Raw genomic sequence first — 17,842 nt, forward strand, 5'->3', positions numbered from 1 at the left:
CCAGTATCTTGGGTTTACAAAATGACAAAGTCAGTATACCGCATAGCAAATAGTAGAGGGCTTAAAAATATTTTAATTAATTTAGTCAATCGTATAGTCATATGAATCCATATCCATGATTTCCAATCACGAACTCCATGCATTTGCAATTGCATCAAGTGTTCGTAACTACATTTCGAGTGCTGTACTTAAGTAGCATTGCCATGATTTTTATTCACCATAAACATGATGTGGAGGCGGAGGCTACTGACAGTGGCAATGCCAGCCAAAGGACATTGCATAAAATTGTACATTGCTCTGAACACTTTTGATATCTGTTTTCAATCATGACCAAGTTGTTGTTGTTTTCATTTTTTGCAATTTCAAAGTTATTTTCTCTGTTTTTCGTTAGCCCATAATAGATATCTTTTTTTTCGTAAATGATGATAATGATGATGATTTTCCATTCTTTGTTTGTTTGATGTTGCCTTTTTGGTGCTTTTATTTTTATACCCACCACCATACGATAGGGGGTATATTCATTGAGTCATTCCGTTTGCAACACATCGAAATATCCATTTCACAACCTACAAATTATATAAATTTCTAATCGTCTAAAAAATCTAAGACGATTTTATGATGTCCGTGGGTCGGTCCGTCGGTTCTCATCTCGATACAGCCTCCAAAATGGAGATTTGCAAATTTTGCCCATGAACATTCCAGTAAGGAACAGGGGCAAACTTCTTACATAACAATGAGTGCAGTCCGGTTCAATTTTTAAGCTCAATGATAAGGGTCCTCCTTTTTATAGCCGAGTCCGAAAGGCGTGTCGCAGTGCGACACCTCTGTGGAGAGAAGTTTTACATGGCGTTGTACCTCACAAAAGTTGCCAGCATTAGTAGGGGAAAACCACCGCCTTTTTATAGCCGAGTCCGAACGGCGTGCCGCAGTGCGACACCTCTGTGGAGAGAAGTTTTACATGGCGTTGTACCTCACAAAAGTTGCCAGCATTAGTAGGGGAAAACCACCGCTGTAAATGTTTTTTTCTGATGGTCTCTGCAGGATTCGAACCCAGGCGTTCAGCGTTACATGCTAACTTCTGCGCTACGGTGGCCTCCTACGGTGGAGATATCGAGCTAAAATTTTGCACAGATCCGTATTTCCTCAATACGCTGGTTAAGTTCTTGGACTGGTCAAATCGGATCAAAATTGTTATATGAAAGCGCTATATACCAATCTAACGATTAAGGGTCTTAAGCATTAGCGAAGCCGCTCCAGATTTCTGGCGTAAAATTCTAAGACGATTTAACGATGTCCGTGTGTCTGTCCGCCTGTCCGTCTATCCGTCTGTTGTTATCACTCTAGACTCCTGACATCTGACCTAAACATGGTTTAGATCAGACTATATTTGGATATAGCTGCCATATAGACCGATCTGCCGATAAAGGATCTGAAGCCCAGAAAAGTTTTATTTATTAACAAATTTCGCTGAAGCTGTGGGTATTTTTCAGCCTCCCGATATTAAACTTTTCTGGGGGATGCTTAGCCCAACCCCAGAGGCCTTTCTAGGCTTATGGTTAAAACCCCATTAAAGGCGCATTTATTATACGATTTCGTTGAAATTTGGAACATTTAGTTGTTTTAGGCCTCCCGCCGACCGACCCGAAAATGATTTAGATTAAATCATAGCTATTTGTTGTATCCACATTTGCTTGCGAATTTGGCGATCCTCGTCATGTTCTTGTAGATGAGCAAGCTCGTTCTGGTCCAAATACCGATCGCCGCAGGAAAATTTTGCCCATTAGTTATTTTGAGGTTCCAATAACTCGCCTTGTCATATCGAGGATCGTAGGCAGTCAGTATATTTGCAACAGCCGGTGCCGCCCGGTCTCTCACTGAGACTATCCGATCGATACCGCTGATTGTCCTTGATTGCCGTTGCAGCTATTCCGTATAGAGCTTTCCACTATACGAGACTTGTGGACGCGCCCGGTAGCTCGCAACTCGGCTTCTCGTGACAGCTAAGAGCACCACACAGATCTGACCATAAAGCTCCATTCTATGTGTGGTGCACAGCTAAAAAGCTGGCTTATAGACAAACCGGTTAATTTAATTTTAACTTAAGCTGAAAAAAAACGAATGTATTGCCCGATTTCGGAACCTGAATCAAGTATGATGCAGACTACCTTATATTTCGATATAACTATGGATATGGTAGTGGAGTTCTATTAAATAAGATGACGAATATATTCACCACCTTAGCGCAGAGGTTAGCATGTTCGCCTATGACGCTGAAAACCTGGGTTCGTATCCTGGCGAGACCATCAGAAAAAATTTTCAGCGGTGGTTTTCCCCTCCTAATGTTGGCAACATTTGTGAGGTACAATGCCATGTAAAACGTCTCTCCAAAGGGGTGTCGCACTGCGGCATGCCGTTCGGACTCTGCTATAAAAAGGAGGCCCCTTATCATTGAGCTTCAAACTTGAACCGGACTGCACTCATTGATATGTGAGAAGATTTCCCCTGTTCTTTAGTGGAATGTTCATGGGAAAAAATTGCATTTGCATATATTCATGGTGGTTGGTATCCACAGTTCGTCACGGCTAAATTTAATAGAGTTTTACTTGTTTTTTTATATCCTCCACCAGAGGATGGGGTATACTAATTTCGTCATTCTGTTTATAACTCCTCGACATTTTCGTCTAAGACCCCATAAATTATGTATATTCTTGATCGCCATGACATTTAAAGTCGATCTAGCCATGTCCGTCCGTGTACCTGTCCGTCCGACCTGTCAGTCCGTCCGTCCGTCCGTCCGTCCGTCTGTCCGTCTGTCCGTCTGTCCGTCTGTCCGTCCGTCCGTCCGTCTGTCCGTCCATCAGTCTGTCAGTCCATCCGTCCGTCTGTCCGTCCTTCCGTTCATCCATCTGTCCGCCAAAAGCGTGCCAACTTTCGAAGGAGTAAAGCTATCGGCTTGAAATTTTCCAAAAATATTTGTTATTAGCGTAGGTCGGTAAATGGGCCATATCGGTTTTTGTTTTGATATGGCTGCCATATATACCGATCTTCGATCTTGACTTCTTGAGCCACTAGATGGCGTAATATTTACACGATTTGGCTGATTTTGCATGAGGTGTTTTGTTATTTCCAACATCTGTGCTACGTATGGTCCATATCGGTTCATAACCTGATATAGCTGTCATATAAACCGATCTGGAGTCTAGACTTTTTGAGCCACCAGAGGGCGGAATTTTTAACCGATTTGGCTGAAATTTTGCATGACATGTTTCGTTTTGAATTCCAACAACTGTGCTAGGTATGGTTCAAATCGCCCCATAACCTGATATAGCTGCCATATGAACCGATCTGGGATCTTGGCTTCTATGAGCCACTAGAGGGCGCAATTCTTATCCGATTTAGATGAAATTTTGCGTGACATGTTTTGTTATGATATCCAATAACTGTGTTATATATGGTTTAAATCGGTCCATAACTTGATATAGTTCCCATATAAACCGATCTTGGATCTTGACTTTTTGAGCCACTAGAGGGCGCCATTCTCATCCGATTTGGCTGACATTTTGCGTGACGTGTTTTGTTATGACTTCCAATAACTGTGTTTAGTATAGTTCAAATCGGTCCATAACCTGATGTAGCTGCCATATAAACCATTTAGGGATCTTGACTTCCAGAGACTCTAGAGGGCGCAATTTTTAACCAAATTTCAAATTCCAACAACTGTGCTAAGTATGGTTCAAATCAGTTCATAACCTGATATAGCTGTCATATTAACCGATTTGGGGTTTTGCCTTCTTGAGCCACTAGAGGGTGCAATTCCTATCTGATTTCGCTGAAATTGTTCACGCAGTGTCTTGTTATGACTTTCAAAACTGTGTTAAGTATGGTTTAAATCGGTCCATAACCAGATATAGCTGCCGTTTAAACCGTTTGGGAATCTTGACTTCTTGAGACTCTAGAGGGCGTAGTTCTTATACAATTTAGCTGACATTTTGCATGAGGTGGTTTGTTATGATTTCCAACAACTGTGCAATGTATGGTTGAACTCGGTCCATAACCTGATATAGCTGTCATATTAACCGATCTGGGGTTTTGACTTCTTGAGCCACTAGGGGGCGCAGTTCCAATCCGATTTGGCTGAAATTTCCCATGACATATTTTTTTATGACTTCTAGCAACTGTGCAAAATATGGTTCAAATCGATCCATAACCTGATATAGCTGCCATATAAACCGATCTGGGGTCTTGACTTCTTGAGCCTCTAGAGGGGGCATTGCCTATCCGATTTGGCTGAAATTTATCATGAGGTGTTTTGTTATGATTTTCAACAACTGTGAAATGTATGGTTGAAATCGGTCCATAACCTGATATAGCTGTCATATTTACCGATCTGGGGTCTTGACTTCTTGAGCCTCTAGAGGGCGCAATTATTGGGTTGCCTAAAAAGTAATTGCGGATTTTTTAAAAGAAAGTAAATGCATTTTTAATAAAACTTAGAATGAACTTTGATCAAATATATAATTGCCATTTTGTTCGATAACCTTTTACCATCTTCCTAACAAATTTAGTATTCCACGCTCATAGAACTTCTGGCCTTTATCTGCAAAAAACTGAACCAAGTACGATTTTATAGCCTCATCATTGCCGAAAGTTTTACCATTTAAGGAGTTCTGCAAAGATCGAAATAAATGGTAGTCTGATGGTGCAAGGTCAGGGCTATATGGTGGATGCATCAAAAGTTCCCAGCCAAGCTCACTCAGTTTTTGGCGAGTGACCAAAGATGTGTGCGGTCTAGCGTTGTCCTGGTGGAATATGACACCTTTACGATTGACCAATTCTGGTCGCTTCTCTTTGATGGCTGTATTCAATTTGTCCAATTGTTGACAGTAAACATGCGAATTAATCGTTTGGTTCCTTGGAAGCAGCTCAAAATATACCACACCCTTTCAATCCCACCAAACAGACAGCATAACCTTCTTTTGGTGGATATCAGCCTTTGAAGTGGTTTGAGCTGGTTCACCATGCTTGGACCATGATCGTTTTCGACTAACGTTGTTGTAAACAATCCATTTTTCATCTCCAGTTATGATTCGTTTTAAAAACGGATAGAATTCATTGCGTTTAAGGTGCATATCACAAGCGTTGATTCGGTTTGTTAAATGAATTTCTTTCAATACACGTGGTACCCATATTAAAATTGACGCCAAACCAACAAATGTAAACAAAATTTCGCGCACTTTTTTTCTAAAGCAGGCTAAAAGTAACAGCTGATAACTGATAGAAGAAAAAATGCAATTACAGAGTCACAAGCCGTTGAAAAATTTGTCAACGCCGACTATATTACTACAATATTACCGACAATTACTTTTTGGGCAACCCAATATTATGCGGTTTGGCTAAAATTTTGTACACTGCCTTCTCCCATGACCTTTAACATACGTTTCAAATATGGTCTGAATCGGTCTAAAGTCTGATACAGCTCCCATATAAACCGATCTCCCTAGTATACATTTTGAGCCCCTAAAGGGCTTAATTCTTATTCTAATTGGCTAAAATTTTACACCATGACTTCTGCTATGATCTTCAACATTCAATTCAATTATGGTCCGAATCGTACCATTACTTGATATAGCTCCAATAGCATTGCAATTCTTTTATTTTATCCTTTGTTTGCCTATAAAGGGATAAAAGGGCTCGACAAATGCGATCCATGGTGGAGGGTATATAAGTTTCGACCCGGCCGAACTAAGCAAGCTTTTACTTGTTTACTTGTTTACTTGTTTTTTTTTTTTGATTTTTCGTTCTACTAGGCTTGGTTTATGAAAAAATTTCAAATTTTCCATTTCATTTTTTTTTTGTTGTTTCCATCATCGTTCTGCCAAATGATAGGCCAAACTGATACAGAGCAAAGCATTTCATTTAAAGGTCAACAGATGTCCAAGCTCTAACTACTATGATGTGATAGAGGCCAAAAATGGCAATGGCATGAAGAGGCTTCTGATGATGATTTTTGTGAATGACTAGAATAAATTATAAAGATGTGTACTTTAGTTCATTTTTGTATCTTTGAGTTGCAAAACAAAACCAAGAAAAAAAGATACAAAACTGGACAATATTGTTTCGTACTCAAAGTGATGATGAAAGGAATTAAAGATAAGAGATGCAAACTGAGGCAACGTTGAGTTTTTGAAAAGTCATCGGGCTATGTGATATTTAGCAACGAAATGGAAATTTTTTGGTTTTTATGGACAAATTTTTTCTACATTTCAGTACTTAAGGTTAATGCAGAATTCAACAAAGTAATGTATTTTTCTTTACATCTACAATTTTCATTTTATGAAATATGTGAAATGTATTACAGAAGGAATTGTGATGCTGGGATAAGCATGTCCCTCTATAACACTGAATGCCTGGGTCTTAACTTTTGTGAGGAAATTGGAAAAAGATGTCAGCGGTGGTTATCTTCACACCAATACTTATCATGATATGGGCGTACAGCTATATTGATTTCATTGCTGAATGATGTGTCAGTGTAATCAGCATCGTTTTTATCATTTTGATCAATCCGACTTCTTCCACAAAGCTTAGATAACATTTCTTCCACATCGAGTTAATAAATTCCTCCATTAGTGTAAAAAAGAAATATTTTTTAATTGGCCTATTAGTAATGGATCCATAAATATTAATCTATCTTCCATATAATAATCCATTTTCATCTTTCTAGTTTCATGCTCGTTATCTTTATAACTGCGTAAATCATTTTTTTTTTTGCAATTTCAAAATATACAGCATTCCCTAAATCTTATGCTACGTGATGCATGAATCCAATTTTTCGTGAAAGATGTTCATTATTTTCAAAATATATCCTAAAGAAGATATTCGTACTCACCATAGACATTAAGACGTGCCGAATGCTCCACACTACCCATGGTATTGGCTGCTATGCATTTATAAAGTCCACCATCATCCGGCCGTACATGGGAGATATTCAAATGACTTATCACATCGCCTGACATATCGACAAATTGCCCAATTGCAAAGCGATGATGCAGAGAAATATCCATAATAGGCTGTGAGTCCAACAGCCAGGAGAACTGTGCCATAGCGTAGCATGGTGGTGAGAGTGAGGACATGAAATGAAGGGAGAATAAAAAAATATGAGATGATATGAAATCAATTTGTAATACAATAAGGCAACTAACTGTAAACAAGTTTTATGAGATTTCAATAAACAACAACAACAACAACTGGAAAATATTTTTCGATGATTTATTGACTGTATTGTTGTTTAAGAGATATCGGTAAATAAAAATGCTAATAAAAATTGATTAAGAATATTATAAATATTGTAGCAATCTTTAATAGCGAGGTGTATTTATTCGATAACAAATAATTCGCTCCGGCAGAACTCAAGTCGTTTTTATATCCACAACCATAGGATGATGGTATCACTAAGCTAGCCGCTCCGTTTGAAATACCTATGAATTCTTGTTAGTCTTGATATACCTATTCGATCTTTCATCTATCGGTAAGTCCCCCAGTCCGCCAAAAGATGTTTACCGAACGAATAAAGATACTCCCATCGAACTCTTCATGACTTCCTACATCTGTGGTAACTATGGTCCAACCTGATATGCTTACTTACTTTACTTTAATTGGCTATGATACAACATTTGTTCCATGCGCCTCGATCTTCTGCGCTCATTCTAAAATCTCTGACACCAAGTTTCGAGATGTCTCCCACCACTTGATATTTCCATCGGGTTTTTGGTCTTCCCGAATTGCGTGTACCACCGTATTTGCCTTTAAAAGACTTCTTTGCTGGAGGTTCTTCTTCCATTCTAATAACATGACCTAGCCAACGCATGCGTTGTATTTTGATACGTATAACTTAATATGCTATAGTCGTCATACAGCTCGTGATTCATGCGAAGCCCATACTCTCTACTAACGCTAACTGGATCATATATTTTACGAATAATTTATCAAACACTCCAAGTACTGCCTCATCTGCTTTCACAAGTACCCATGCTTCAAAACCATATAACAGCACGGGTAGTATCAGTGTCTTGTATAGTTTAATCTTAGTCGGTCGAGAGGTGGCCTTGTTTCTAAACTGCTTATTTAGTCCAAAGTAGCATCTGTTTGCGAGGATTATTCTTCGTTTAATCTCAAAACTGGTGTCATTCGTTTTGGATATGGCGGTGCCGAGGCAGATAAAGTTACTGACTGTCTCAAAGTTGTGGTTCCCAACTTTCTCCATTTTCTTTATCTGTTCGGTTGTGCAAGGCTTTTTGGAAGTTGAAACCATCCATTTCGTCTTATTTCCATTTACTGCCAGATCCATTTTCACTGACTCTCTTTCGATTCTTTCAAAGGCTGCAGTTACTACTTGCGGTGACTGACCTATGATATCGATATCGTCGGCATAGGCGAGTAGCATTTGTTGTCTTGTGAGTAGTGTGCCATATCTATTCACATCTGAATCTCGTATAATCTTCTTCAGCAGGATAATAAAAAGAGATCACACCACAGGCTGTCTCCTTGTCTGAAACCTCCTTTGGTTTTGAGTAACTCGTAGAGATTCTTTCCTATCCTTACTGAGGAACGCGTATCAGCAAGTGTCATCCTGCAGAGTCTTACTAATTTTGCAGGGATACCAAACTCAGACATGGCTTGAAATACCTTTGAACGTAAAGGAGTATCGAAGGTGGCTTTGTAGCCAACAAAGAGATGGAGGGTGTTGATTTCTCCTTCTCGGGTCTTTTCCAGGATTTTTCGCAGTGTGAATATCTGGTCTAAGGTGGATTTATCAGGTCTAAAGCCGCATTGATCGGGCCCAATTATCTCATTGTCATTAGGTTTTATTCTTTTACACACAACGCTCCAGAGTATCTTGTATGCGATGGGGAGAAGTTTTATTCCTCTATAGTTGGCACATTCCATCTTGTCTCCTTGCTTGTGTACTTGACATTGTATGCTGAGGTTCCAATCATCGAGTATGCGTTCTTCTAGCCAGATTTCGCAGATAAGCTGATGCATAAGCCTTATCAGCGTGTCGCCTCCGGTCTTAAATAGTTCAGCGGGTAACCCGTCGGCTCCTGCTGCCTCGTTGTTCTTTAGTCGGGTAACTGCTACTTGGACCTCATTCTGACTAGGAGGTAAACATTCTATACCATCATCAGGGATTGGTTCTGCGGTATCCTCTTCGCCGCCAACATCGGACACTAGCAGTTGGGTAAAATGTTCTTTCCATATCCTCAGCATGTTATCTGTGTCAGTTACCAGATTTCCCTCCCTTTTCTCTGCAGGAGGATGTGCCATCGGTTTGAAATTCTATCAAAGAATCAAACTTTGGTAGGATTTACGGACTTCATTCTGACTCCTGTACATATCATCTCGCTCGCAGTCACGTTTTTCCATTTCCTTTTTCCTTCTTTTCAAGCTGATTTAGTATGGTATAACCGATCCTCTAATTTGAACCGATCTCGGTCTTAGAATATTGGCCTTCTAGACCAAACTCAGCACGGACATGCAGGGGTCTAACGCAATTCGTTGTTCCAAACTACAGCGAAAGTGGTTGCAAGGAAGAACAGCCACGCTGAGGAACACACTGCGAAAAACATCCGATTTGGACCAAACTGCACATGGGCGTAGAGTGGTCTACTAAATACAAACTGTTCAAGTTGTTAAACCATAATATTGGTCAATACGGCACCTTTATTATACCCTCCACCATAGGGTATACTAATTTCGTCTTTCTGTTTGTATCACCTCGAAATATACGTCTAAAACCCCATATTCTTGATCGTCGTGACATTTTATTGGGTTGCCCAAAAAGTAATTGCGGATTTTTCATAAAGTCGGCGTTGACAAATTTTTTCACAGCTTCTGATTCTGTATTTGCATTCTTTCTTCTGTCAGTTATCAGCTTTTCCTTTTGCTTGCTTTAGAAAAAAGTGTAAAAAAAGTATATTTGATTAAAATTCATTCTAAGTTTTATTAACAATGCATTTACTTTCTTTTAAAAAATCCGCAATTACTTTTTGGGCAACCCAATATGTTGATCTAGCCAAGTCCGTCCGTCTGCCCGTGCGTCTGTCTGTCGAAAGCACTCTATCTTTCGAAGGAGTAAAGCTAGCCGATTGAAATTTTTCACAAATACTTCATATTAGTGTAGGTCGGCTGGGATAGTAAATGGGTCATATCGGTCCATATTTTGATATAGCTGCCATATAAACCGGTCTTGGGTCTTGCCTTCTTGAGCCTCTAGAGGGCGCAATTCTTATCCGATTGGAATGAAATTTTGCACGACGTGTTTCGCTATGACTTTCAACAACTGTGCCAAATTAGGTTCAAATCGGTCCATAACCTGATATAGCTGCCATATAAACCGAACGTGCGTCTCGACTTCTTGAACCTCTAGAGGGCGCAATTCATATCCGATTGGAATGAAATTTTGTACGACGTGTTTCGCTATGACTTTCAACAACTGTGCTAAATTAGGTTAAAATCAGTCAGTAACCTGATATAGCTGTCATTTAAACCGATCATGAATCTTGACTTTTTGAGCCACTAGAGGACTCAAATCTTATCCGATTTTAATGAAATCCAAATAAGTTCAAATCGGTTCATAACCTGATATAGTCGCCATATAAACCGATCAGCGTTCTTGACTTCTTGAGCCCCTAGAGATAGCAATAATTATCCGATTTACCTGAAATTTTGTATGACGGATCCTCTGATGGCCATCAACATACGTGTTTATTATGGTCTGATAAAACAACCTATAACTTATTTGTGGTCCGAACCGGACCATATCTTGGTATCGCTCTAATATCAGAGCAAATCCTCTCTTTTATCATTTTTTGCCTAATGTAGCCTGATCTTGCCCATACTCAGCACGAATGTCGAGGAGCCTAACGCAAATCACTGTGCCAAAATTTCAGCACAATCAGATAATAAATGTGACTTTAATGGGCCTAAAACCTTAAATCTTCAGATCGGGCTATATCGGACCACATCTTGATATGTGGTCCGATATAGCCCATCTTCGAACTTAGCCTTCCTTAAGACAAAAAAAAAAAGAATCTGTGCAAAGTTTCAGCTAATTATCTTAATTTTTAAGGCCTAAAGCGTGATTTCAACAGACAGACATATAGACGGACGGACATGGCTAGTTCATCTGAGATTTTTGCGACTATCAACAATATGTTTTGCAAACGATATGACATAAAAAGGAGTCCCTTATCATTGAGCTTAAACTTGAATCGGACTGCAGTCATTGATATGTGAAAAATATGCCCCTGTTCCTTAGCGGAATGTCATGGGAAAAATATGCATTTGCATGACAAAATGATTATACCCCCATCCTTCATAGGTGGGTATAAAAAAGGGGGTAGTTGCAGTGGTACAAATCAGCGAGCAGGATTCCCTCAATACCGACGAAGAGGTCACTAAAGTCGTCATAAAGGTAACGGGAACCACAGTAGGTACTGTACAACAAAAAACACTTAATTCCCCAGAGAGCGGAGAAGGACCTTCATCTGCCTACCAGTTAGCTGCGACAATGAGCTGCTAAAGACTAGCTGGCTCCTGATTAGAATAACAAACAGTCGCACAGTGGGAGAAAATCGAAAAAAATAGACAAAACTATGCTATTTGGTGGATAAAATATCTCTTAAATTTAGAGTCGAGGTTTTAGCAAAAGTCGAGGTGTTAGCAAGAATGTGTGCAAGCTCTTGGTTGTTCGGGTGCCTTTTGGTCACCTAGGCATTTAAAAAAAATTTTTTCAGTCTGCCAAATCTTCATTTGTAGTCCGGTTTACAATTTTGCTGCTCAAAAATCCCTACACCAAAGTCCGCAAAAGGAAGAAAAAAATCCTCACTGATTTCGCCAAAAACGTCTTATTTGGGGATTGTTATGGGGGACCTTTTATTTGAGCCCCATATTTCAAATACGTCTTATTTGGGAGGTGTTTTACGGCTGCGGTGAACTCCCAGAAACTTGGTCCCAAAACTGGGTATCGATTTCGTGCTTCACTTCCAAATACCTTTCATTTGAGGCCCATATTGCCATCGTCGATAAATATGTCCGATTTTGGGGTGTTTTGGGGGATGGGGTGTTCCCCAAAAACCCGGTTGGTCCCACTATTGGATATTAGATACAATTTCCACTATTAAATACCTTTCATTTGAGACCCATATTGTCGTGATTGGTGGGTTTTTGGAGTGGTGCGGCCCCCCCTATCCCTCATCATAATTTTTGTTTTTAGGCTTTTATACGACAGCACACAAATTTCGCTTAAATCGCACAACCCATTTTCAAGATCTAGCATTTCTGAAAATTAGGTAAGGGAGAGGGGAGGAAATTGAACTTCAAATCCAACATTTTGAAAAGGGCAACGCATGTAATGCCTCTGGACATTGTGGCTAGACAAATTGCTGCTACAACTGCCGTGGGATTAAGAGAGATTTCTCTTTGGTCATGCGGTAGCTACCGACACTGTGTCACCCTTGATACGATGTCCAATGTTCCAGGTCGCGTGGATTACACCCTACCTGAGCCGCTTTTTGATAAAAAGTACTGTCTCACTATCCCTGATAGAACCAATTGGAACTACGATATTCCTGGTAATAGAAGTTACATAGACTTCCATATGAATCGTTCCAAACTAGACGACCAGTTGGGCTTTGGGGTGTACTCTAAAGATCTAGAACTGGTCATATCGAAAAGGTTACATGACCACTGCAGTGTGTATCAAGCGGAGATCCTTGCAATTGAGGAAGTGGTGGAATGGCTAAAATATAATGTCATAACGACGATTGGCCTTAAAAAACTTCTCAGACAGCCAGGCTGCCATTTAATCCCTGAGAAACGTAATTCTGAACACAAAAACAGCCCTTGATTGTCGCAGATCTCTAAACAAGATGGCTGAACAGTTCAAAATTCACCAGTTCTATGTGCCGGGCAACAGAGATATCCCAGGGAATTGTAAAGCAGACGAGCTTACGAGACTAGGAACTACCTTATACCTTCCAGGGAAACGGGAATCTGTGGGAATGCCTTTAGCGACATGTAAGCTAAGTTTTCAGGGCCAGGCCAGAAGGACAATGAATGAAAGGTGGTCACAAAGAGAGGGCTGTGAGCATTCCAAACCTATGTGGCCTACTCAAGACTTGCAGAGGCCTACCGCTTTGTGTCCGTCATGGCAGGTGTCCGTCATAATGTCCGTCATGGCAGTCATAGTGTCCGTCATGGCAGGTCACTATCTTATCGGAAAACATACTGATATACTGAAGGTTGCCAGCAACGACTATTCAAGAGCTGTGAGGACATCGAAGAAGAAGAGACTATAAAACACCTTCGGTTCCACTTTAGGTTCTCATTTCTTTGAGAACTTGTCTGATTTAGCGGATATGAACATTCCCAAGTTGTTGGGTTTTTTAAAGCGATCTGGATGGGTTGACGGTAGAAACTAGAAAGCATATTCCTTCTTCTGTTCCTGTGGTATCACAATAGACGAAAACGTCTTTGTGAGTCTGATGGCGGACTGCCATTTAAACCTAACCTAGCTTATGTTCTTACTTCCAAATACTGTGCCGAGTATGTTTTAAATCGGGTCATTAGCTGGTATAGATTCTATATAAACCGATCTCGGATCTTCACTTCTTGAGCCGCTATAGAGCACAATTACTTACCGATATGGCAGAATTTTTATATGGGATCCACTTGGAAAAAATGCTTCCAAGGTGGAATTAATCGCCCACGTGCCACAGGCTGAGTTTTTAGCCGATACCATACCAAACTAACGGAGCCTGGCATACGACAGAAGATGAACTCGTTGGTTGTGTAACGCTTTTTCCCATACTGAACCGCAAAAAATATGATAAGAGATTCTTTCGGGGAAAATTTTGTGAAATCGATTGCGAAATGACCACATTGTGGCAAAATTAGCCTTAATCGGTGTTATATCTAAATCTGATCTTGCTCCTTTGCTTTTCAATGAGCTTTGTAGGTTGCCTTAAAAAAAGTCTGCTCAAAATTTCAAGATGATCAAATGGAAATTATACGGAAAGACAGACAGACATGGTTATCGAAATAGAAAATGATTCTGAGTCTGTCCGTATACTTATCAATGAGTCTCTCTACCTTCTAAGTACAATACACTGTACCACAGTATTGGTGTAGGGTCTAATGGATATCCCCCTCCTACTTTGGTGATGCTTATAATAAAAATCCTTTCTATATTAATATCAATTGATGGAAATCCAATAAACAAAAAGACCCAAGAAGAGATTAAATTCCTTTAACCTTCGTGCTCATTCAACCAAAACTTACTTGTGGTGGCGGTGAACCGCTAGCTGAACACTTAAGCGATATTAATGGACCTGGGCGAACATTCTGTTCGATGAACGTATAAATCAACTCAGGAACAGTATCTGCAAAACAAAGAGTAAAAGGAACATGACATACGTGAGCACATAAGTTATGACTTGTTTCCCCAACCAATCACACAGCCATGTAGGACATTTGACTGCCAGCCTGCCAGCCTGCCAGCCTGCCAGCCTGCCTGCCTCCCTGCCATACTTACCACCCAATTTCAATTCGGCCATGGCTTGAGCACTGGATTTTTGATTTTGCACCAAACATTGATAGACTCCACGATCTCGGCGTCCTACATTTTGTATCATCAACGAGTATTTGGCCAGAAAACGTAAACTGCAAAAGGAAAAGAAAGAGTGTCAATAGGTATGCACATTGGCAAATTCTTGCATATGAGGCTAGGAAAGGAAAAAATATCATCAAAAAGATTATTTAAATTAAGCAACATGTGTATGAAAAGACTTTGGCAACATAAGGGAATACTTAAGGTTCACGGCAACAGTGGTGAGAAGGGATTATTAGGTTTGCAAAGAAAATAAAGGAACTTAAACAATAAAAAGGCGTTAAGTTCGGCCGGGCCGAACTTTGGATACCCACCACCTCGGGTATATATGTAAACCACCTTTCGTCAAAATCCGGTGCAAAACTCATACCTTATGTCCCATAGCAGAAATATGTGGACAAAGAGCTGAGTTAAGCCCCTAACTTAGTTCTTTGTTCCAAATTTCGGCAACATCGGACAATAAATTCGCTTTTTATGGCCCCAAAACCTAAAACCGAGAGATCGGTCTATATGGCAGCTATGTCCAAATATGGACCGATCTGAGCCAAATTGACGGAGGACGTCGGAAGGCCTAAGACAACGCATTGTCGCAAATTTCAGCAAAATCGGATGATAAATGTGGCTTTTTAGGGCCTATGACCCTAAATCGGAGGATCGGTCTATATGGCAGCTATATCCAAATGTGAACCGATCTGAGCCAAATTGACGAAGGATGTTAAAGGGCCTAACACAACTAACTGTCCTAAATTTCAGCAAAATCGGATAATAAATATGGCTTTTATGGACCTAAGACCCTAAATTTGAGGATCGGTCTATATGGCAGCTATATCCAAATCTAAACCGATCTGAGCCATATTGAAGAAAGATGTCGAAGGGCCTAACACAACTCATTGTCCCTAATTTCAGCAAAATCGGATAATAAATGTGGCTTTTTGGGGCCTATGACCCTAAATCGGAGGATCGGTCTATATGGCAGCTATATCCAAATCTGGACCGATCTGAGCCATATTGACGAAGGATGTCGAAGGGCCTAAAACAATTCACTGTCCCAAATTAAAGCAAAATCGGATAATAAATGTGGCTTTTATTGGCCTAAGACCCCAAATCGGAGGATCGTTCTATATGGTATCTATACCCAAATCTAGACCGATCTGAGCCAAAATGAGGAGTGATGTCGAAGGACCTAACACAACTCACTGTCCCAAATTTCAGCAAAATCGGATAATAAATGTGGCTTTTATTGGCCTAGGACCCTAAATAGGCGGATCGGTCTATATAGCAGCTATATCCAAATCTAGACCGATATAGCCCATCTTCGAACTTGACCTGCTTATGGACAATAAAAGGAAACTGTGCAAAGTTTCAGCTCAATATCTCTACTTTTGAAGACTGTAGCGTGATTTCAACAGACAGACGGACAGACGGACGGACATGTCTATACCGTCTTAGATTTTTATGCTGATCAAGAATATATATACTTTATAGGGTCGGAAATAGATATTTCGATGTGTTGCAAACGGAATGACAAAATGAATATACCCCCATACTTGGGTGGTGGGTATAAAAAGGTATTTTAAAAAGCCTTTCAAAAGTAAGGGGTTTTAAAAAGCTTTCAGTAGGAAGTAAAAAAAATTAATAAGGCTTTTTTGTCTATTTTTCAAAGAATCCTTTCCCCAAACTCCATAAAACCTTAGGCATATTCTTTCAAATAGTTCTCTCACATGTTTTAACTCATAACCAGTGACAGCATAATCACAGTGTCATAATATCCTTTACCCATCGAAACCCAAAGACCTTTATAATTTCAAATGTTTCATCGTTCATTCATATGGAAATTCTTATTTATTTTTATTAGCACACTTAACACACACACACACACACACACTCAAGCGCACAAAACATTTATACGCCAGCAGAGTTCTGCATTAGAGATAACAAAAGAACTCAACAAACGTTCACACTCTCAGTTAGACATATGCATACATAAGCATAAAAATGTGAAATTCCGCCTAAAATGTATACAATGGCAAAAAGCACACATACACAGGCAAACACATATTCCCATACACATTCAATCTAACGGACACATACTAACCATCTTGGTATGTAGCCAATATGCATACATGTCTGATGTGGATATGAATGCCGAGGTGTTTGCTCATGTGTGTGGGTGTGTGAGTATTTATATGCATAAATATTTGAGTTTTTATCCTTTTTCTGAGAATCGAAACTCCTTAGTGAAGCATAAAAACTTAACGCTTGATTTGTTATTTTGATTTTTCTCATTTTTGTATATTATTGCCTTCGAAAAAAAGACTGTTCGCACAAATACATAGACAGTGGATAGATAAAGGTTAAAAATAATTAATAAACTAGAAACAAGTAAAAAGGCATTAATTTCGGCCAGGCCCAACTTTGGGTACCCATCACTTCAGGTATATATATATAAAAACCCCATTTCGTCAAAATCCGGAGAAAATTGGATAACTTAAGCTCCCAAATTCGACAAGGAAATTGAGTGTTCTTATATATTGGGTTGCCCAAAAAGTAATTGCGGTTATTTTAAAAGAAAGTAAATGCATTTTTAATAAAACTTAGAATGAACTTTAATCAAACATACTTTTTTTACACTGTTTTTCTAAAGCAAGCTTAAAGTAACAGCTGATAACTGACAGAAGGAAGAATGCAATTACAGAGTCACAAGCTGTGAAAAAAATTGTCAACGCCGACTATATGAAAAATCCGCAATTACTTTTTGGGCAACCCAATATATTGATCTTTTTGGCAGATGTATTCAATAATAAACCGATCTGAACCATATAAAGGTCGGATGTTGGGAGGTCTTAACCTGTTCACTGTTTTAAATTTCAGCGAAATCGGGTAATAACTAAAGCTTTTATTGGCTTCAGACCCCTTATCGGCAGAGTGGTCTATATGGCAGCTACATCTTGATACATTGCAATCTGTACCATATTTGGGTCGGATGTTGGGAGGCTTAAAACTGCGCACTATTCCAAATTTCAGCGAAATCGGTTAAAAAATAAAGCTTTTATGATCTTCAGATCCTTTATCGGGACGTCGGTCTATATTACAGCTATATCTATATATAGTCCGATCTGACCCATATTTAGGTCAGATGTCGGGAGGCTTAAAATAACCCACAGTAGCAAATTTCAG

The 17,842-nt window shown here is 39.6% G+C and overlaps 1 protein-coding gene across 1 annotated transcript in view; it reads right to left on the reverse strand.

Moving 5' to 3' along the window:
* Positions 1 to 17,842, reverse strand: part of LOC106088400 (cell adhesion molecule Dscam2) — a gene marked incomplete in the record, with an annotated part of 263,277 nt that overhangs the window by 132,588 nt on the left and 112,847 nt on the right. The window contains 3 exon segments of the mRNA XM_059361431.1: positions 6,887 to 7,091; positions 14,338 to 14,438; positions 14,591 to 14,718. Coding sequence (XP_059217414.1) covers positions 6,887 to 7,091; positions 14,338 to 14,438; positions 14,591 to 14,718 — 434 coding nt within the window.

The sequence above is a fragment of the Stomoxys calcitrans genome, chromosome 2 (assembly GCF_963082655.1).
Source record: "Stomoxys calcitrans chromosome 2, idStoCalc2.1, whole genome shotgun sequence".
NCBI lineage: Eukaryota > Metazoa > Arthropoda > Insecta > Diptera > Muscidae > Stomoxys > Stomoxys calcitrans.